This window comes from Plodia interpunctella, chromosome 6 (assembly GCF_027563975.2).
Source record: "Plodia interpunctella isolate USDA-ARS_2022_Savannah chromosome 6, ilPloInte3.2, whole genome shotgun sequence".
Classification (NCBI taxonomy): Eukaryota; Metazoa; Arthropoda; class Insecta; order Lepidoptera; family Pyralidae; genus Plodia; species Plodia interpunctella.
Window position 1 is genome coordinate 8,113,222 of NC_071299.1, and position 23,265 is coordinate 8,136,486.

Sequence of the window (23,265 nt, forward strand, 5' to 3'; positions counted from 1 at the left end):
CCTATTTATTGATTTAATCTTTGAACAAAATTATGTATGTATGTATGTGGCAGTTACTACATTATTTAAAAGAAAAATCAATTTTAGTTCTCATGAGCAAAGTCGCATGGAGTCTTAAAATGTGAAAGGGTTATTTTTAAGGGATTTTCAGTTTGTCATTATTACTAATCCCTTTAACACTGCTCGTCATTTTGTTGAAGACTCAAACGTCGAGTAAGTATAATTAGATCTTTTAAAAGGGCGGATAGATGCTATCACTGTTATTATTAAAAAGGTTAAAGCATACTTTAGGCTAAAGTATATTTTGCCACTATCACACATTACAACATTCACAGCAACGAGACAAAACATACTTTAGTTATGTTTTATATTTTTTATAAATAACGGAGTATATTTTTACTAAACGTAGAATCATTTCATCACTAATTGAAGATGGGAGGACAGAAGATACCTTGGGTCTCGAAATAAATATTTTCGAGCCGCGGTAATTGTGTTCATTTTCTATCAAAATGTCCGTTGTTATAGTTATAACAAGTTATAAATAGTTAGCTTTCGTTGGTTATATTTTCGTCTTGTTCGGGGCGCGGCGGCCCCAGGTCGCGCAGCGCGTGTTCGCGAGCGTGCGCCACGTGCCGCGTGCGCCGAGCGTGCTCGCGGGCTTCCTTGTGCGTGCGCGCGCGCAGCCGGTTCGTTGTTGCGTCTCGCACGCAGTTTTTGAAAGCACCTGATGTAAACGAACATATAAGATATTTATGTGATCTAAAAAGGTAATATTTAGTGCTCCCATAACCGACGAACCGTGTGACTAGTGTGAAGTTTTGTTAGAATGTATACATATCGCTATCAACAAAATTTATTTTACATTCCATGAGGAAGTACGACTATGAAGAAGAAGAACGAACATGACTAACCGACAGTATCCCAGCACTTGACGACCCTCTGAGGGCCGTCGAAGGTGTTGTAGCAGTCGATCACCTTGTCCTGATATTCTGCGCACACCGGCTCAGTGCTGACCATGTTTGCTGTGCGCAGTTCTATGCGACGCGCCGTTGCGCGCAAATCTTCTACTGTTAATCTGAAATGATATTAGGTATGTAAGAACATTAAATGTTCTTAGGTACATACCTAATATCAAAGGTATTCAGAATCCATATGAAAGGTAAAATACCTAATTTAGGTTTGTTACCTTTCATATGGATTCTGACGTGATAGGGACCGATACAATGAGTTTGTGGTTGGGATTTTTTCTCCACCTTAACACTGGTGTGAAGGCTCAGTGAAGGTAGGTAAAGCCATGCTATTTCGTTATTTTCAGCAGTCGCTCCGAATCTCTAGTAGGTATATTGATAACCGATAATTATTATGCGACTAAAATTTAAGGTCAAAAAGACCTTGGCTTTGATTTTTTTATAAACGCTCAGACTTTGATAATGCATTAAATTTATGCATTTCTAAGAATCTTGAAATACATAATTAAATAATACGAATAAGAAATTTAGGTCCCGTCTGGATTCGACCACGATATATGCAACTTCATTGGAACGATAGCCGGAACAAATTAGAGACTTGGGTAAAGATGCGTTTAGACCAAACTAGCGAATGCTCACTTTATCCCTACTTTATGTTACTATTAACGATACCTACTGCAGTAAGTTCATATGTTTGAGGCGCCAAGAGGCCAAGAGAGGCGAATTGTAAAAGTTTATATCGGAGATCAAGACAACTAATTTTTATTAATGAATAGTAGATTCATATTTTAGTCTTCGACTGGAATTACGCACAGTGTTCTGATAATAAATAAGATAACTTACCCAAATTTCTCGGAGTGGTTGTCATCGAGACATGTGAGCTTCTCCATGAATATTTTATCTTTGTAGTCACTCCGAGGCGGCGCCTGCGCAGCTGCGCTCGATGCCGCGCCACCTGCCAATGTCGCGTCTTCTACCAAACGCTCAACCTGTGATAAAAGCTTGATATTTTTGGATTGCTCTAACTAAAGTGGCCGGGAAGATGTTCAGGGAGAACTAGGGAGAGACACGTGCTTGGTCGTGTCATAATATAAGTCTAAGTATATATTTATCTGTTCCAAATTTCATCAACATGGGCCCATGTCAAGCGTGACAGACAGACAATCTTTCACATTTATAATATTATTATTTATTATAATTAATTAAAGATACATTATTATAAAACTATGGATTATAAATCCATACTCCATAGTTTTACCACACTCCTGTGCTTTTACGAGTAAAACTAATAAAATGGAGTATTTCCAGGAAAGTTGAAATATTATATTAAACCTGTCATTTTATGTTCCTAGCCAAAAAGTGAGTTACATATTTAGTATACAACAAAATATTTATTGACCCTGATAAAGTGCTTACGTGGATTTGGTCTAAAAAGTTGACTTAAGTTGACCGCAACGCATCATATTTTTCGGAATCATTAACAACTTATGTTTTGCGAAATATCTAACATTACTTCCTATACGCCTTACACCTATTGTATATAAAAAAAAAACTATTCGCGGTTTTCCGGCAAAAAAAAAATCTAGAGATATATTTGCGTTGTATAAAAACCCACAAGTCACAGAATTTTTATAAGTTTAGTTCAGTTATCGTTTGTAGGGTGCAAGGATGTAGATTTTTATAACCGAATATTTCAGTAAAAATATGTACATCAATATTATTTACCTTTTCTAAAGCAGGTTTCTAAATTATGTGATACCGACAAACAATTAAGCACTTTCAAAACTTTAACAGCACTACATAGGCTTGACGGAATTCCGTAAAATGTTTCCAAGATTTTTTTCGAGATATTCAAATAGAGTGATTCGTGAGGAAAATTCATGGCTTATCAAGTACTTAACGTGCTACCATAAAAGTTATTTATATACTATTTTTTACAAAAGAAAAAGTATAGGTAGGTACATAACGTAATGCTCCAGGGAAATATTTGTCGAATTTGTATTGATATAACTGAATAGTTGAATTTTCTTTCCATACACTTTAGCGGGCACATAAAGTAGAAATCAATAAGATACTGACCATTTTGTTTGAGATACTGATGTGGTGTTCCTCAGGGAAGTCATCTGGCTCCTCTTTCTCTCTGCTTGGAGGCTGGAAGTGTGTCGAGCGTACTGACTGATTATTGCCCATCTTGAAGACGATTTTTCTTAACTACTCTTGCAGCCTGACAAAGATAACATAAGAACATGAGTTTACAATAGGTATCTAAAATGTGCTGTCAAAAAGAAAACCTAATCCTACACATTGGAATTAAATGGAGAATGCTCTCCATTTGCTTTTCCGGAAAACAACAAATATTCAAAGTTTCACTATCTATTTATGTCGATACTATTTACATTATTATAATTTTTATCTGTTAAATAAATGATTATTAATGTTACATTATGATTTTCTGTTAAATAAAATCGTTTTAATTTCTCAAATAAATTTATTAGTAGGTAACGCCCTGAGGTACTTTTTAAATACATTTAAATCTAAAGTTGTCTTATATTAAACTTTTAACTATAAAAACCATTTGCTTCTTCCACAACCAGAAAAAAGTAGGCTAATGAGAAAAGCGTTTATCTTTTTCCTTCGCATCCCTAGTACCATTGCGTATTCATAGAATATGGCGTTGCATCAAAGTAGAACGCGCCATGGTTCGGTTTACCCCTATTTGATATCAAGTCAAAACAATGGAAAGTTATTTGCAATATTTGTAAGGTCTGTGGCAATTTTATATGTCAATGATCTTTATAATATGTAGATAGTAAAGTAAAATAATATTTTTTTTATTGCGACACATAAATATGTTTTATATAATTACTTTACTTTGGAAGGTTTTATTCGGAGCTTTATATTTATGAACAAATACAAGAGTTTAAGGGCAAACTGTTGATCCTTAAATTATATGTACCACCTTTACACTACATACAGTTTATGCAATAAAGTTATTTTGAGTTTGTAATAATATGTCCCAAATATTTTCATCGACATATTGTGTATATAAGCCTAATACGTACCTATGTACCTAATAGAAACAAATTTCCAGATAAGCGAAAACAAAAAATCTTATAGGTACTCTACATACCTACAACCTACATGTCGTACACCACCTGTAAATGTAGCATACATGCTACATTTTGTATTCTATTTATTTTTATAGTCATACAATTTTTTATCGATATTTTTCTTCGCTACTTAGTTAATGCAGTTATTTTTTTATCAATTTGTAACAACATCTCATCGAAAAACAATATTTATTGGTCATTGCCACAAACCAGAACAGCTTTACCAATAAATTCGATTACATAAGATGGGTCGTCGCTACAATAATTAAGAAACCGGGTATTATCGTGTCTAAGTGTGGTGCAACGAGGTGCATCAACGGTGCACTGGTGCAGTTCCGGATCTACGACTTATTTGAAACAGGGCAATTTTATCAAAACGCCCCGTTCAATTTTTTTAAATGAAATTCATAATCATTTATTTGCCAACTAAGTGTACAAAGGGTACATGTAGGTATTTATAAATAAACAGATATTTGCCGTCGACACGCAAAGAAGAAGAATAAATAATATTCAGATACATTATATAATAATTATTTAATTTCTAATGTCTATAACTCTATATTTACATTTTTTTTTTCATAAATCTCTATTAGGTATCCGCAATTATTTTAATTTTTTATGTATAATAAGGGATGTAGAAATATATAAAGACTATCTATATATATAGTCATGCATATTGAATAACTCAGTATTACGCTTTCGGAATTATTTATATTTTATCAAATATCTACAGACGTGGAAAATATTAGGATAGTTTTACTTTCGTGCATTTCCTGTATTGACGTCAGCTATTTGCTGTCCCTTTCAATCGGCCGCCCAGGGCAACCCAATAGTTTAGCCTTCTCTAGACCGAGTCCTACGCAGATGTAACGGAATGTTTCTTTAACTACCTCTGCTTAGAGCCCGAGGGAATCATTTTAGATCGCTGAACGGCGCTTGCGCATGTCCGGTGTCAAGTTTTTTCGGAGCAAAGGACAGACACGCCGAGATAACTTATTCTTGTGAGTTGCATCACGATGGCAATATAATTGAACAAGATTTCCGTTTAACGACATTGATGCTTATCATTTTTTGTCTTCAACTTTGGAAATTGTGTCGACAAAAAACAAATGGTTAGTTTTTGATTATTTTCTTTATACATTATTGCCTAGATATATATTTCAATTTAATATAGATGTGGAAGGTTAAGGTGAAGCAATACTATATTAAAATGTGTACCCATGTTTGGCACTTGTTGTTTTGCCATAACAGTCAATTCGTCATCATAACAAAAAGTGTAGATATCTTGTAAGTGTTAGACGAATCAACGTTCAACCTAACTTATACGTGGCAAACTGATTATGGCAAACTGATATCAACCCCAAATTGGGCCTCAAGTCAGTTGTATTCTTACTACGTGGATGGATGCATGGTAGGATCATCATAGCCATGGATTAGATAGAAGGTGTAGACTGATAAGTAGATACAATATTTCATAGTTCTTTCTGTTTCTCTCTCTCTCTTCTCAACAGGCAGAATAAGGCCATAAACTTATTTATTTGAATGAAACTTTGACTTCCTGTTTCAATAGTTGTTTTTATGAACTAAGTATTATTCACCACGTAGGTACCTGGTAATCTGGTAGGCAAATAAATTAGTCACATATAAAAATATTTGTGCGATTCAGATCAGTCGACACCAGCGAGTTATTTGTACTTAATTACAAGTGTGTGAAGTAATTACGTATATTTATGTTTTTACTGTTTATTGTTGTATTATTTATTCACACAGATTAAGTTTAGCTCCAAAGTAAGTGTCGAAACATGTATTTAGTTAACAATCTATATCTCAACGATAGGTATGTACCATATCTAATCACCGGCATGAGATGATCATTAAGCCACAGAGGTCGCCTAATGCTTATATAGTTTACATACTTATGCAAAATTAATAATACAGGAATATTACTTAGTATAGAAAATGTGTGTTGTCTTAACAAATACGTAAGTAAAAACATTTTATTGCACCGACACAAGGTAAGAAACATTTTGGACAAGACTGAAAGGTGTACAATCTCTTCCAGGTTAGGCAGGAAGGAAAGAGATATGAAGAGTAATAATGGAAAAAAAATTGAGGAAAAATCTACGAATAAGTAACTTTAATAACCATGTTTGTTTATTTGTGGGGGAAATCGATGAAATAAAAGTTCATTAAGAATCAATTTCCATTCTTTTTTGCATGAAAATTGAGTCCTTGACCTCTGTCTTAGATTTCCACCAAAAGAAAACGTTTGAGGTTGACGGTCTCCAAACACTATTGACTTCAGTCTTACTACGACAAATAAGTTTAATAATGATAAAAAATAACAATACTAAATTGCTTTCAGAATGTTATTTCCGGCTTGTAATAAAAAATCTAATGTAGGTAATAATATCTATAAATAATAATAAAATTGTATTGAAATAAACAGAATTTAAAAAAGTGGGTTATTATTTCCTCTACCTCATTTAAAGTGTTACGATGTGGCCATATTAATAGTATTATGGTAAGTCAAATTTGGAATCCCATGTTCTGTACCTACAGAATATGAGATTCCAAATTTGAATTACCTAATTTAATTTGGGGAAAATACCTATTTTACCCCTCCAAAATTCCCAAAGGAGAATATATTATAGATATAGACTGGCATCTGTGCATAATCTCCTATCTATAAAGAGAATTTGTAAAAAAAAGTTATGTTAAGTGGAGATAAGATCAAAAAGGATTGTTCCGGCATGACTATGTGGTTACTTGATTTATCAGGCGGTGTGCCATCTCCAGAACCTTGACCTTATCGTAACCCGGTGTCTTAAGTGGGCGACAAACGCGACAAGGCAGCGCGGCGTGTCTATTCCCCATATATATTATGATTACTTGTGGCCTATATTGTCCCTGTAATCACTCATACACGCAGAGCGTCGTGTAGCGTTCAGTCGCTCATTTAGGACACCGAAGCTCGTGGAATAATAGCCGATAGTCATGGAATAAGATTTGCATTTCGAACGGACGCCATCACCGCCGATTCATAGCCGGATGCGCCTGAGTTCCTATTTAAAGTGATGGGATAATAATGGGTTTAGTATTGTTTAGATTGCTTTCGAAATTAAGGATGTTTGCAATTTTTAAATAATGAATACACGTGTGTTAATATAGGAGCTCTTACTCAAAAGTTTATTGAAGTACCTACATAGGTACAATAAAATTCACGAATAGTATTTGAGAGAAGGCGTATCATAAATCCTTACAGCCACATAGGTACCTGGATACGACTTTTTATGTAATTCGCGTTTATGTAATTTTAGATCTATAAAGTTTCAGCTTTCTAATATGGTAGTTTTGTAAGTAGGTAGGTATATGCAATGCATTTACAAAAGATTTAATACCCAATAAATAAGTTCTTAGTTAGGAATATTTATAGGTAGGTACCTATTAAAGAAGATTTCAAAAAAATACACTATGTACCTACCTATGTCACTATGAAGCTCTTCAGTTGAAGAGCTTCATAGTGACATAGGTACATAGGGTATTTTTTGATATTTGATATGTATGTATGTTAGGTATGATTTGATATATTGATAGCTAGTTAGCTATCAATGAATTCAATATATTGAATTCACGTGAAAGAAGAACAAACAACTCCACTTTAACATTGATAATATTAGATTTATATTACATACTTATGAATAGTATAGATGCAGGCAATTTACATTTTGGAAGGTTTTTGTGGACATTTAAAAGTACTAATGCTGTGGTCTAACTATTTTGTAATTAGAACTACTGTCTTAAGCCAAGGTTCAACTAGTTGGACGGAGCAGTTAGACCTGCTTCGGACCACTTGCTTGATACAAAGGATGAAGTGTAAGAAGTTATTTATAGCTAAATAGAAAGTGTTTAGCCACAAAAGGACTCTGAAATTATGAACAAGAAACTAACTAGGTAAGTACCTACTATGTTTCTGATAACATATTTTCGATAACATAAGCTATACATAGGTATATCTATATAGGTGGATAAGTATATTCAATTTCATGCCGCACAAGTATAGTCCCACTGTAATCAACTCCATGCGCTATTTCGAAAGTAATAAGTATACTCATAACGTTAATGTGAAAAATTATGACTTCCTCATACAAACCGATTGGTGCATTGGTTGCATGCTCAACTGATTGGTTAGTAAGGAATATGTTGGACAAATAGGTAGGCAATTTACGTTATCAAAATAAATATTGCAAAAACAAAATCTAATATCATAATTTTGTAACAAATTCTAGCTGCTAACAAAAACTAGAATAAGTACAATTCAGCGTCCTGACAAAATAATTAAATATTTTAATACATAAATTGAGATAGAGTTAGCTCCAAAGTAAGTTCGGAACTTGTATTATAGAATATTAACTCAACGATACTAAATTTTATAACAAATACATATACATATAGATAAATATCCAAGACCCGAGCCATTCAGAAACGATCATTTTCCATCATGACCCGACCGGGGATCGAACCCGGGACCTCTCGGATCAGAGGCAAGCACTTTACCACTGTGCCACCGAGGTCGTCTAATGTAGGTAACATTATGAAGCCGATGACACGTTATATTCCAATGTTAATTTTTGATATGTACTTAGTGTATATGCAAATGATAGTTTGTAGCTTGTGAGAGATTAATACATAATATAAAATTTGACATGAAATAGTTACTGTGAAGACCTAATTTCTGAATAAATTATTTGATTTGATAGGCAGAATTTGCTGTACCTCTTATTGTAAAATCGTTGTATCACTATTATTGTAAGGAATACATAATCTGACTAATAATTTTTTGATTCAATTTATAGGGGAATTAGCCTCGGGACGTAGCTATTGCTTAATATATTTATTTAAATTGGTGAAACTACTGCTTTTGCTAATAATATTGTTGTTCCACTACCGAGATATCATCCTGTTTTGCTGTAGATCCTACTCATCTTAATTCTCATCAGCAATAGATAAGAAGTGGAAAAGGAAGAAAGAACAATCAAAGATCTCTTTAATTGTACTGAAATCATGATTTATTGTTACTATTCATTAATAAAACATAACTTATAGTATTTCACTACTGTATTGTCATAAATCATATTTCCATGTGCACCACACATAGTAGACATATCCTAGACAACCAATGATAATAGACCAAACTTCGCAAAGCCATACATGGAAGAGTTAATACATGTGATCAAATAGAGATTGATTAGCAGCGCGCAATGAACAGAAGGTTAGGTTCAAAAGTCGCGAGGATGAGTTCCGAAACGAGTTTCCTAGGCGACTGAGGGGTTTCGCGCGGTGAGGAGAGGTGACGTCATAGGAGGCTGTAGTACTACGTATATAGGAGATGAGCTCGTGTCTCACGCCTGTTTTGAATACGTGAGAGAATTTAGTGAGACGTTTCGACGACAATGCTTCGATTTGTGTCAATTTTCGCCGCCGCGGTAAGTTTAAGCGAAATATTTTTATCCGTTTCAAGAAGAAATTTGAACTAAAAACATTTTAAATTTATTAAAAATAATTTTGAACTTTGTTTAATTACTTTAAATATTAAAGTGACCAAAGGAAAAATAATTTAAAATTTTATCGTAATCTTTTATAGCTTGAGTTTTGTATTGTATAATTTTGAGACTTCATAGTTTCAGTTAAAACAAGGTTATAACATACTGTAAGTATATTCATATACAAATATTTATGCCTTGATAAAAATACAGTATACATCAGTTTGATACTGAAATTTGTCTGTGTTTGTAATATTAAATCAGAATCCAAAATTTCAACCAAAGTTAAATGTCACAATTTATATATCCACAATGTTTATAACAATGATAAAAATTAATGCAAATATAAAAAATACCTAAAAACCAACCAGATACCTCGAATTGATTATTTTCTTCGATTTGCAATCCTGCCGTAATTCACAGTCTTCAAGATGAGATCATTATAAAACAAGTTTCCATTACAACCAGTTTTTAATTTATTTATTTAATAGTGTCTAACTCGACCAAACATATTCTTTTTCTACATTTTTCATTTTATGTCTAACTTTTCTCTATTTAAATCAAAATCTAACGTAGTTCATCACAAAAATATTTATGCGCGATGAATTTGTTATTATAATTTTTACTTTACCTTATTTAGTTTTACTATACACATGAGTGTATTCTAATTATGGTAAATTAAAATAAGTAAATAGTAAACATTCCTATCAAATTACAGATTAATACAAAAAAGGTGGCTTTAAATATTTCTTTCTCATGTAAATGCTGCTAGAAACTTGTAGGATACATTTTGTGTTATGTACTGTACATACATACAATACATATTCTTATGCAATTATTGTTCTCATCTTCACTACGACGTCTTCAGAAATAATAATTGATTATATGTTGAATGACTTGAGTAAAAACTAAATAAGTATTCACGTGTATACAAACGTGTATAGACGGCTGTATAGCTAAATGGACTTTGTAAACATAAGATATCGAAGTTAAATTTATGAATGAACAATATGAACAGAACATACTTATTTCAAGGTACTTTATTACTACTTCATGTTTGTTTGCGTTTCAATGACAGTTATGTTATGAAAATAAACCAATTTTATCTTGAGTGAGGTTCTATGTATACACACATCTCACCGCAGACTACGTAAATCAAAAGGCGAGAAAAAATGTACTAAAGTTAAATTATATTCTATTAAGAGTATAAGTAACTGTTACTATAAAAAAATAATTTATTTATCCTTTATTATTTGACAACCTCGGTGGCGCAGTGGTAAAGTGTTAGCCTCTGAACCGATAGGTCCCGGGTTTGAACCCCGATCGGGTCATGATGGAAAATGAGCCTTTTCTGATTGGCCCAGGTCTTGGATGTTTATCTATATATATTTGTTATAAAATATAGTACCATTGAGTTAGTCCCATAACACAAGTCTCGAACTTACTTGGGGGCTAGCTCAATCTGTGCGATATGCCCTAATATATTTATTTATAATGGTGAGCTAAATAGTTCCTCTTCAATTTTGTTAAAATTTGGTGGAGCTTTTGAGGATATACTTACCTAAATTATATTTCAAACATGTCTCTCAATTATTAACCATATCAATCTTGAAACTTGTGGTAGAAAATAACCTTACATAATATAAAATAAATGATACAAAAAATTCTTACTCCAAGATCATAATCCCAAAATAATGCTCGTCATTTCAGTTTTTGCAACTTCACGGATATAGTTTTTGCAATCGGCCAATTTAGTGTTAGGTTTAAGTATAAGATACGAACATTGTTAACTATACGCAAAAAAAGACAGAGATAGAGAGATTTACTACAAGGAAAAATATGCAATTCTGCAAAATTTAGACTTTACCTAAGTCTAAATAGCAGTCTAAATGCAGAATAGCAGATTTTTCCTTGATTTTTTGACCCGTATTATTTTACAAAAAACAATTTTCATTCATTCTCATTTGAGTCATTAAAGTTCGTCTACCAACCGTGTTCTTGATTCCATTCCTGGAGATATTTTTATCATACCTCAATGTCCCAGAGATAGTAGATAGATAGTAATAGAAACTACATTTTTTGTTAAGTAGCTGTTTTCTAATATTACTTATAGTATTTAAATATTATGTTTCTTTTTAGCCCTTAAATTTGATGCTTGAATTTTCAATGATGGTAATATCTCTAAGCCAGCGAATCTAAAAATTATTATACTAATAACTTACCTGAAATACTTATGTGTAAGAAATTATTATAATTCCTTTATTTAATTGCAATTTGAGAGTATTTGATTTCCACTAAAATTTAGGGCTGTTCCAATCTACACTGTGCTTCTATTGATTTGGCAGATGTCATAATATGATTCTTTCCGTATCTGTTAAGAAACCATAGAGGTTTTTGTTTTTTCTACATTCTATAAATAAGGGTTTTGTTGATCTAAGCTATCATCATGGCATTAGTAGGTACTCCGTGGAGTATCTATACTATCATAGATCAACAAAAAGAAAAAGTCCAATGGACAAAAAAATAAAATAAATTGAATAGTATTTCGATACTCGGATTAAATTGTAGTTCACTACTGGAATTTGAAAGAATTAATTGTAAATGTTTTCTTTTAATATTTAAAACTGAATCCTTCTAATACAAGTAGTACATGCTTAAAAGGAGGTTTTAAAATCCAGATTATTGTAAAATTTGCTTGTGGAAGGAAGAAATAAATTATTATTATTACAGTATATTATTATATTACTGGAATACTCCTGGATCGATATGGAAACTTGTATTACTTAGGGCTTTTTCACGCTAAATTTAATTATATGTTTTATCAAAACCAAATCAAAAATCTAATGTTGACCATAACTTTCAAAGTCTGAAATCTACTCAGAACAATGAAACTTATTAGAAGTCTGATATCATCCAATGACACAACACAACTTAGATAAATCAAGTTTATTTATACTAATTATTTTTCTATTAGCTCATATTTAAGCGTTAATAAAACTGTCATTGTATTTGGTATATTTATTAATAATATCGGTACATTTACAAGCTGTTCTGGTAGTGATAGAAAAATAAGGGATGTTTCTTATTCCTCCTCCGGCGGTGATTGTAAATATTAATCAAGGGAAAGGGCTGTTCTTCCAATAGAGCGATGGTATAGTAACATGTCACAAAATGTTTTTGTTTTTTTATGTAGGAGTTATCTAATTATGTATTTTATCATTTTGCCTCGAAACAGAATTAGTGCTATCCTTGGCGAATTTCATTTTGAAGTTTATATTCAAGTTAAGTTTATTTATTAATTTCTTTTCTTTTAGATGTTTTTATTCAGTAACCAAATATAAAATATATAGGCGTCTGAGAGATCGTTAAAAGGTTTTAACGTAATAAAATTAATAAGAGATATACTCGATTCCTCGGAAACGAATTCAAAATTTTGAAATGAGTGTCACAATAGGGTGAAAAAATTTCTAGGACAAAAAATTGAGCCAGTCAAGGCGTATGAAGATGAGGATATTTAAAATCAGTGGAATGCAAGGCTATATAATATACTATTTACATCAATGCTCACTTAATAATAGTTTATGCATATAGGATGTTCTTAAGGCCAGTATAAGTGCAAGTTCCTATTTCCATACATAAAAATTATCACTTGCCATCAGTTCTACATCACTAAGTTACTTGGTAATTACAGATAAGGACAAAACGTATTGTGACTTATAACTCTTATGGTTTGCAATAAAAACATGGCTTTGTTCTAATAATTTTGCTTTTCTATAGTATTTACATTGAGATAATTTGCAATACGATTCTCAGGGACTTTTTTTACTTCAGTGCAAGTAAAAATAATTAGTTTTTTGAAAGGAAACCTTACTTTTTAGTTGCATGTAATTTTTTAAAGACTTTAGGATATCGTAGCCGAATAGCCATTTATTTTCCTATTTTTAAGTTAATTAGGCTGCGCTTCGAATTTCCCTCTTTGCATCAAGATGAATATCCGAAAACATGTTTTTGTTTTATCATGAATTAAAATAATAATTTACAAATTAATCTCGTTATGTCTTTCTTCAACATCTATCAATACCATAGCAGGCTGGGAATTTAAATTTTAAATTGCCTTCCTGCAGATGTAATTGCGCCTGATAGTGGATGAGACTTGTTAATGACAAGATCTGTGAAGGGAACATAAATTCTTTCCTTTGTTTCTTAGTTGCATGATGGTTATTTTATTTTTAAATTGCTCTTTATGGACTTCCTCAGTTGGTTTTTATTTCCAGAGAAGTACCAGGTGGCTACTTAAAAACCAGCCAAATTAAAACGAGATTGTATATAATATTTCATTAATTCGTTAAAAAATGGTTTTACTGTAACGATATAATTTTAGCGTTTGAATAAATAATTTAAAATTAACATAAATCTCTTTCTAATAAAAATGGATTCGTGAACTTAGCTAAATTGAAGCATTGTTGAAAGTGTCGATTATAATCAGACTAATGATAAAATAAATATTATCTATTCTTTTCATCTCATTATTTTGCGATGTCGGCATATCAAACGGATCCTTACAAAAACATATCTGAGAATAAATTACGTCATATATATATATATATATATATATATATATATATATATATATATATATATATATATATATATATATATATATATATATATATTTGTATCTAAATATAACGATTTATAATAACGTATCACAAGGAAACATATACAAATAGTTTTAATTTGCACTACCTATACAATCAGCTAATACGAAGAAGATACTATTACGGATATCGACAAAAAATACAATATTTCAAATTGTAATAAACAATAACTGGTAAATAATTATGAACGAAGAAGGCATGTATAATATAAAAAATACAACAACAAATTAAAGTGAGCGATTCAAAAACGATGATAAATTGATAAGTTTTTATCGAGCAAATAAGTTTTATTTATTATTATTTTTCTAGTTGTGGTTGTGTCCCTTTGATAGCAGAGAAGAACGAGAAAAGATAAAAGACTCAATATTTATTAAATAAAATAATAAAATTAATATATATCGATAAACGGTAAGAAAAAAGTTATGTTTAAGTTATAGGATTCATTATCTTAGCTATGGAAAACTATACATATTTTTTTTTTAGTTTTCTCTTGAAGTGTTCCATAATGTCAACTTTAAAATTGATTATTGTTTATTTTAAGATGATGTAATTCATTTGATGGGCAAGTCAGTGGTTTTACGTTTTTATTATTTTTATGAGAGATGTATAACATTAAATTTTTTATTAATGTTTAATTAAATGGATATGATTGGCACGTAATTGGCTTTACCAATCAATTTTTTAGTCCTTTATTATGAAACTTAGCTAGATAATGTATATTTTAAAATTATTACTGTAACTGGAAGTTTTAACGAAATTGTATAACAAATCCTTGGCCATTTATCAGTAGTATCTTCATAATATGACTAAAGATACCTACTATTTTTTTAAGGAATCTGATATTGGCTAAACTGTATGTATCATAAAGTCAATTTTTCATGATCAGTCATATCATTATACGTGATTACACGCTTATAATAAATGCAGTAACTTCGTGAGAAGACAATGACTGGTTTATCGGGTCATTGATATTTATATTTAGATGATTGCAATTTGAAATTTAAATATATTACCTATAGCTGAATATGTTGTAACGTTTAGTCATAGATAATAACTTTTGTTGGTGACATCATCTAAATTTAACTATTCTTTAGACGTATGACCTTATTTAAAAACATGGGCTATTTTTTTTTCATTGTTAATTTAACGACTGTAATGTAGTATAATATTGTTATGAATAATATTAAAATAAATAAAAAAGTATTTGATTTTAAGTGTTTTACAAACACGAAATACGCACAGCCAGCTTGTGCGTGGATGGTATGCATATTATAGAAATATGGTGAACGAAACGTGAAAATAAATGAAATCTCTTATGGTAATTGAAGAAAATTGTCTATAAAAATAATATAATTTACTAGATTTTCATTGTAAATTCGTCCTCTAGTAAGTTAAATCCACAGACATATTCTAGAGTATTGCGTATACCTATACTTATAGATGGTTAATATAGGTAGTTATAATAAAGGTCAAATATTTTTTGTATAATTTTAACCTATTGAAAAAAACCTCATGCAAAAACCAGTTGATTTATGAAACGATTTATTTTTTCAGAAATAGTAGGTATCTACCCAATAATAAAGCACCCAACCGGTCAAGACACTAAATCTACATTAGTTCCAGTATAACCCAGCGTGACATTGTTATGCTAAAATAGTTATTATGTAAATTAGAACAATATATAATATGTAAATATTTGGTCTGGCTGCGTTGCAAATCGGTCACTGAGGTCTATGCCAATGTGCGAATAAAGCGACCCATTCAGTGGTCAGCTTACGGCTATGTTTCAACGTGGTATGACCTCAATACTTTGTTTTTGTTTGCAGCCTGGGAAACAGAGAAATACACAGAACGATAAAGTTCAGCGGTTATAGCGGAAATAGTTTCAAAAAGTTACCCGTTTAACTCAAAATATATTGTGTAAATAATCATGATATCAGTCAAACTAAATATAGCTAATACCCAATTAGTGAATGACTATATTATGACTTCAAATATAGTAATTGTAATGTAATTTGTAAATTTTATTATTATTTTCTACTTACATACTATACTATAAAAACAAATAGCGTAATCAGGGTTTTCCGAAATTATTTATGTTTTTATTTTACACCTGTGCTTTTAAGTTTATATTTTATACAAGTTGTTGTTTTTTTTTCAATGGACCAGTTGTGATTCATCGTGTGATTTATGAATACGCTTAGGGAAATTTAATTTGACATAAGCTGTGTCAGTTATAATATTAGGTACGATGTAAAATTTTCGATACATGACTAATGTTTAAAATTAACATATATGATTGTTAGGTCTATGAATTACACTCTGGTTGCAGTGTCCACACAATGTGTTATAAATATGGATTGGCCTTGTACTTGTTAGTGGGTGATAATTGGTCATAAACGGATAGGTAATAAATACGTATTTTTTGAGGAAAAGCGCTCAAAAACGGCTCACGTATTTGACTAGTTTTTAAAATGGAAGATGCCCTTTCGATTATATAGATTCCTATTAAATTTACTGCATCATAGAGTGACCTTTCTAACAATAGGCGGGTTGTAAAATTACAATCAACCCTTCAAAATTTTGAGCATTCTTTTCGCTTACCCTAGGTACTGGAAGTATTATGTAATCCTGAGCCCCGGGATTGCTTGCAGTGTCATAGTCCCGAACGCAACCAGGAACGAGGAGATGAGAGTTTCCTCTGTTAAGAATCCCGAAAAAAACAATGTTTTTCTTTTGTATAAAAATGAGCTAACCAAATGACTATACTACCGGCTCATCAATTTGTTAATATTATCACAAAAAAAAATACAATAATATTGTAATAAAGGACATCCTGATTATAAACAAAACAAAACTAACAAATACACATATCAACTTACACATTTTTTACACATTGTCGCATACATAAATAATGGATCTACAACGACGATGACAGAGGTCAAATTATGCTAATTTGGTCTTTAAGTCCGGGTCATAACAACTATGGGCTAGAGCCCGGCCTATTTCAAAATGACCACTTTCAGTCCCGTGAGTTAAAATTTTTTAGTTAAATTTTTGAATTTATAGTATACTTATCCTAGCCTTCAGAAAGCCTTAAACACAATTTTTATTATCTATGAATTATACATACTAATACGAGGATTATAAATGCGAAAGTCTGCCTATCTGTCACACTTTCACAGTTAATCCGCTAAGCCAGTTTTGACGAAATTTAGAATAAATGTAGTTAATGAGTCAAGGTCATAAATAAATAGTCTACTCTATATAATCTTCAGTCGAGATCTCAGTCATATAGAGATCACTGAATCGGGGTTTAAATAAAGCTAAAATAGGCCGAATAAATTCAACTTGTAGCCGGATTTTTAAACATCTATTGAATGAACGAAGCATAGTGATGAGTCAGTAGATCACGATTGGCCGTTGTCAATAATTATGTAATGCCCTTAAATAGTATAAGATTATACGTAAATCTCAAATAAAATGATTTGTTTGGACTGATTCATCGTTTGAAATCAGTATTTTATTAGCGTTTGCAAAAGTAAATAAAGACATATTCTTACCTCATATCACTTCTCTCATCGTCATTACGTGGAATGAAACATACAACGGCTTTTTGGCACTATTAATGGAGTAAAGTTTGTCATTGCGTTCTCTTCCTTTTGGTATACACATTAGGTCACTTTACTATTTAAAAATACCTACATTCGTAGTATTTTCTCAATGATTCCAGGCGGTGATTGTGCTAGCTGATCCCCAGCCAGTGAACATCTTCAAAACGGACATCACGCCTGATGAAGCACAGCAGTACCTGAACAGCCCTCCGTTCACTGACCCTCAACTTTCTGGACGCACCGCCGTCTTACCGTTGGTAAGTAAATATTTTAATAATTTTTATTAGGCACCGAAAGATCTAATTTAGTTTTATCAATAACTCTTAAAACATTCAAAGACATAACGCGTCTCTTTCTTTAAACTGGTTTGATGTTAAATAATTGGCTGGATGCTGCTATCACATATCTAGATGCCATTAATCAGCTGGATACCTGCACCTATTTTTTTAAATTTTGTAATTAGAGCGCGGAAAACGTAATGTTGAAATGTGTAATCATTCCATCGATAAACACTTAAAATAGTCTTCTAATGTGTAGAAGTTTGTGATATTTTACCACAATAAGTGTTTGATTTTGTTAGTAAAACATTACATTTATATTTGCAGGTGAGGTGGAATGACCCAAGCTTCCGTGCCGCCGAAGCTGGTCCTACTCTGGGTCATTATTGGAAGAACGGAAAGGAGATTGAGAACACTAACGATTATTTAGAAGAGGTAAACGTAACTTCAAAGTTTTTATTTGCAGCGGTTGTGGTGGTCGAGAGTTTAGTGTCATCTGTTTGATTCCTTTTCGTGCAAGAGTTTGTGTATCAATCTATAATACATTGTTTCAGTTTTTATAGACTACCACTTTAAAGTGAGAAAATCTGCACTAATGTGCTGATTGTTCTCTCTCTCATCTGAGCGTATTCCCGGGTTCTTCCTCAGCCGTTGAAGGTCGGAGCCCAGGGTTTTTCATGTTTAGTTTACTATGGTGTGAGACGAACTAGGGCTGCTTGTTGATTTTATTTACATTGAATTTTAATATTGTAAATGGTAAATTGCAGGTATACAACGCAGCCCAGTTTCACGGTCAAGATGGTCTTGGTGCTTACACTTATGGCTATAAGGCACCTGAGTCTTCAAAAGTCGAGAACCGTGTCAGGTCTGGTGACGTCACAGGCTCGTACGTGTACAAGGCGGGACCCAGTAACGACGACTTGATAAAGGTTGGAGTATTTTTTTTATTGCTTCACATCATAGAGAATCATGAAAACATTAAACTCCCTTGAAAATTTCAGAGTTATTATAATGAAATTATTTCTTATATTGTAGTTTTGAGCAACAATGACTTTATGATCAATCTATATATTCGCTATGATAGTATTAATACAATAAGTAATAATAGTTACAGATGTTTTTAAATATTACATTTAAAAACAAATAATATTTCAACTGTAACTTCTGTAGGATGCAAATAAATTGTATACTTGCATTTCCTTGTTGAATATCAAATGTTCATATATAGCGTGAGGCAAATCACCGATGAAATAAGCTAAATAAAATCGTTTAAAAAGCATGAAACTTTTAGATTTCCTGCTGTTTTCAAAAGATCATTCATTATGATATTTACAATAGCTCTCGTTTCTTCTTCACTTGCGCTTTGGAAGTCGATAGTAGATTTTTGACGACATGGAGTACATCACTCATCTTGAATATAAAATATTGACTTTTACATTAAATGGTACGATTTTTGGTAGGTTCGCTATTGGGCTGACAGCCAAGGTTTCCATCAAGAGGACAACGTGCCGAAGTATGCGCCCAAGCAGGTGGAGGAGACTGTAGCAGTGAAAGAGGCTCGTCTGGCTCACGAGAAGGCTTGGCAAGAGGCCGCTGATACTGCCAACCATCCGTTCGAGTTCCAGCAGAAACAACAGGAAAAACTGTTAGTATTTTGCGATTCGTGTGTCGAACTCGATGTTTAAAAAAATATATCCTTGTATTTTTGCTTATTCTTTCTATCATTCCTACAACAGCTGTATTTTTATCATGTTCAGGTACCAACAATGGCAAAACCAAGGCATTGATGTTGCTAACCTTCCCAACATCCAACAACAAAGCAACGTTGCTCAACAATACAGCAACCCGCAACAGCAATATCCTCAGCAATATCAGAATCAGTTCTCATCTGGTCAGCAATATCAGGGCGCAGCTTCAAATCAGCTGTATCAAGGATCCCCTCCTAACCAACAATACCAAGGAGCTTCTAACCAGCAATATCAAGCGGCTGCTTCAAATCAACAATACCAAAAAGCAGCCGCAAGTCAGCAATACCAAACGCCTTCAAACCAATACTATAATAGAGGTGCCTCCAACGAGCAATACCAAGGAGCTGCATCTATTCAGCAAAATCAATACAGCCAACCTCCCTCAGGTCCCAAAGATGTGATACCAGCAGCGTCTAACCAATATCAATCAGTCTCGTCACAATATCAAGATGGACAGAAATATCAGGGAAGTCAGCAAAATCAGGGAAGGCAGCAATATCAGGGAAGCCAGTCATATCAAGGAAGCCAGCAGTATCAGGCTAGTCAACAGTATCAAGGCCAGCAGGAGAATCAAGTGGATGATGGATCGTACAATAAGGAGAAATACGAAGATCCTGAACCTACTGTAAGTATATGCGCGATTACAATTTACTTAAAATGATTGAACATTTATGCTGGTATTACTAATACGAATTTAAATGCTGGTTATATGATTATTTTATCGGAGACGACACTATTAGGAATTCGAAAAAAATGGTTCATCTCATTATTATTTCCAAATTTTTATTTTATTATTATGAAATAAAACAACAGTGAGGAATTCAAATAATTTAATGTCTTTACAGGGTCCTCCTCGCGGTTTCTTCTATAGCTTCGACTACCCAGTGTCTATCATCGTGCCTAAGAGTGAAATCCAAGGCGGTGCTAATCCTGGTCAACCTGTGGACCACGACACAGTAGCCGTATCTGGACAACATTATTAAGTAGATCTTTATAATCTTATGACTCGCGTACATAAGAAGTAGAATTTTTACAATTTGGACAGCATTATGAAGTAGGTATCCAGATTATGCAATTAGCTTTGATATACTATGAGTTAAAATTGAATTGTTTTGATATTCAATTCAGTAGAAAGAAATCAACTACAACCTTTTCACGTGTTTGACACAACATTATTCAATAAATTACCGTAGTACCTACACACTTATTGTAGGTACATTCGTAAATTGATTTCTAATGCTTAAATCACCTCGTCAATTGAAGTGAGGTTAATACGTTGCCATTTTAGAAGTAGGTTAAGTTAGATATTTGTAAGCTCTATCCATTCAGGGTCTTCCCGTTTTTGACACTCATTAAAATATATTATAATATATTGAGGAGTGTATAAGTATTTTGGTCGGTGTTTAAAAGTATAACATACTTAGTAAGTATTAGTACTTCACTTGATTAAATCTTTCTACCAATAAGTTAAGTTTGGATTAAAATCAAAATTGAGTTAAACTCTTGAACCCGGCCATGATAATGTTTTTTAGAAAACAATGTTACCATTGAAATAGTATTTCCAAGAACAGTTAACAAACTTTTCGAACAAGTATCTGTGATTGAAATCTAAATAATTTTGTGTAATAGATGCCATTGTATTTTTTACATAAATATACATTACAAAATTATTTGCTTATTTTTTTCATAATCTCTAAGTATTGATATTTAGGATCTTTTTCTAAAATTACTTTCTAAATTACAACATAGTTAACTAACTATCCAAACAGGCTTCAAATTTGGAGAAAAGTCTTTCTAAAAATATCAAGATTCGACAATTGGCGCATCTATAGGTACAATTACAATTGGTAATATATTTATTGACGGTTGTTGCATCTGATATTGTTTTAGAAGTAATTTCATATTATTATCTTGAGTCATTTCGGCGTTCTGAGGACGTTTGAACGGAAGTCTTTGTCCGATACCAGAAATTATTCCAGCTATGCCATTGTATATCCAAGATATTGAGTCTGGTACATTTACTTCAATTGGCAGCCACGGTATATTAGATATAATGCCACCTATAGAAAATCTTGATCTATTTGGTAACAGCAATATTGGTCTAGTTCTTAGTTTTTCTGTAATCATATTTTCCGTTTCAGCTTCAATTACAACAGAATCTTCGCTATCTTTTTCAGTAGGCGTTTTATGTTTTAAATACTCTTTGGCACTTATTTCACTAGGATTGACGGCAATGTCGTGTATATTTTGGATTGCTGGAATATTTGGTAGTAAAAGTAGTACTGGTGTTGGATTCCTGAAATGATAAATTAAGTATTTGAATAATATAGGACTTAAAATTTTGCGACATGGTTTAACTGAAGATATTAATTTACAGATAGAAAAAAAATGTTAATAATACCGTTATCATTTTTTATTTAGCTGACGGTCCAACTGCTGGGCAAAAGCTTTTTGTTTCTTACCACTTCTTTCCTCACCTATTGTTGCCAACCCTTATCGAAGGCCGACAGTATTCATAGTTATATATAATTATGAGAAACCGTGTTAAATTGACACTATTAAAACTATTATCGATGAACTGAAATCTCAAATTTTCTTTAGGATGTTTTAGAAAACTGTGCTTTATAATAGATAGAGTAAGCTGATTGACTTTTCTATACTTACACAAAAGCAGGAGAATTCGCAGCCATTCTATTCAACATCTCCATCTGTTGCAGCGCCAACATTTGTTGTTGGAGCGGCGATAGATGCGCTTGCAACTCTTGCGCACTTGATCGCAACGGGGCAGCCAAAATGGTTACCACATTTACACATATAACTAAAAGTATTTCAATCATTTTTGATTTTTGCACCATGGTTTCTAGTTTTTGTAGTCACGAATTAATAATTTATGTATATGGAAAATTGTTTTGCACATATTTAGCTCACTATTTTGTCTAATCACAATAATTTTGAACGAAGAACTATTTGTTTTTTTTTTTCGTCTATAGTGAAATTGAGCACAGATATTTTATTTCTTAATTTTTAATTAACGTATTTCTACTCAAGGATCTGCGTCCTTCAACGTCGATTACGATTCTGACAGTCAGGAAGTGCGCGTGCGCGCTTGTTATTATGCGCGCGCGGTGACAGCACACTGACCTACTGACAGCACATATGACATTGTACTTTGGCTTTCTTTTCGAGAATTCATTAACTTTATATTTTCTTACTCTGTGAAATTTCGTATATAATTTATTATTCTTCAGAACAAGCGGGTTAAAATGCTTGTAACACAGTTATAGGATGTGATATTTAAATACAATATATGTGGCATGAGTTTAACTTGGTTCTTATATGATATTTC

At 32.3% G+C, this 23,265-nt stretch overlaps 3 protein-coding genes across 3 annotated transcripts; 1 reads left to right on the plus strand and 2 right to left on the minus strand.

Annotated features, from left to right (window-relative positions):
• Positions 1 to 101: 101 nt before the first annotated feature.
• Positions 102 to 12,016, minus strand: LOC128670498 (uncharacterized). The gene is made up of 5 exons (XM_053746200.2): positions 11,844 to 12,016; positions 3,048 to 3,192; positions 1,812 to 1,957; positions 912 to 1,075; positions 102 to 724 (listed from the first exon to the last, which is right to left on the minus strand). The coding sequence occupies exons 2-5, from the start codon at positions 3,156 to 3,158 to the stop codon at positions 546 to 548; spliced, it is 600 nt and encodes a 199-aa protein (XP_053602175.1). The 5' UTR covers positions 3,159 to 3,192; positions 11,844 to 12,016; the 3' UTR covers positions 102 to 545.
• Cpr67B (Cuticular protein 67B) lies at positions 9,369 to 21,589 on the plus strand. Its single transcript, XM_053746197.2, has 7 exons — positions 9,369 to 9,564; positions 18,013 to 18,150; positions 18,499 to 18,606; positions 18,939 to 19,100; positions 19,632 to 19,816; positions 19,929 to 20,544; positions 20,765 to 21,589. The coding sequence occupies exons 1-7, from the start codon at positions 9,532 to 9,534 to the stop codon at positions 20,900 to 20,902; spliced, it is 1,380 nt and encodes a 459-aa protein (XP_053602172.1). The 5' UTR covers positions 9,369 to 9,531; the 3' UTR covers positions 20,903 to 21,589.
• A 133-nt stretch (positions 21,590 to 21,722) lies between these two features.
• LOC128670497 (uncharacterized) lies at positions 21,723 to 22,989 on the minus strand. The gene is made up of 2 exons (XM_053746199.1): positions 22,584 to 22,989; positions 21,723 to 22,215 (listed from the first exon to the last, which is right to left on the minus strand). Exons 1-2 carry the CDS (start codon positions 22,772 to 22,774, stop codon positions 21,723 to 21,725), a joined length of 684 nt encoding a protein of 227 aa, XP_053602174.1. The 5' UTR covers positions 22,775 to 22,989.
• Positions 22,990 to 23,265: the final 276 nt, after the last annotated feature.

Coding starts and splice junctions, on each gene's coding strand:
- LOC128670497 (XM_053746199.1), bottom strand. CDS start 22,774: ATGGTGCAAAAATCAAAAATGATTGAAATACTTTTAGTTATATGTGTA. Junction 22,216..22,583: donor GCGAATTCTCCTGCTTTTGT/GTAAGTATAGAA, acceptor TTATCATTTCAG/GAATCCAACACCAGTACTAC.
- Cpr67B (XM_053746197.2), top strand. CDS start 9,532: ATGCTTCGATTTGTGTCAATTTTCGCCGCCGCG. Junction 18,151..18,498: donor GCACCGCCGTCTTACCGTTG/GTAAGTAAATAT, acceptor TTATATTTGCAG/GTGAGGTGGAATGACCCAAG. Junction 18,607..18,938: donor CTAACGATTATTTAGAAGAG/GTAAACGTAACT, acceptor GGTAAATTGCAG/GTATACAACGCAGCCCAGTT.
- LOC128670498 (XM_053746200.2), bottom strand. CDS start 3,158: ATGGGCAATAATCAGTCAGTACGCTCGACACACTTCCAGCCTCCAAGC. Junction 1,958..3,047: donor TCAGTATCTCAAACAAAATG/GTCAGTATCTTA, acceptor CTTTTATCACAG/GTTGAGCGTTTGGTAGAAGA. Junction 1,076..1,811: donor AACCACTCCGAGAAATTTGG/GTAAGTTATCTT, acceptor ATATCATTTCAG/ATTAACAGTAGAAGATTTGC.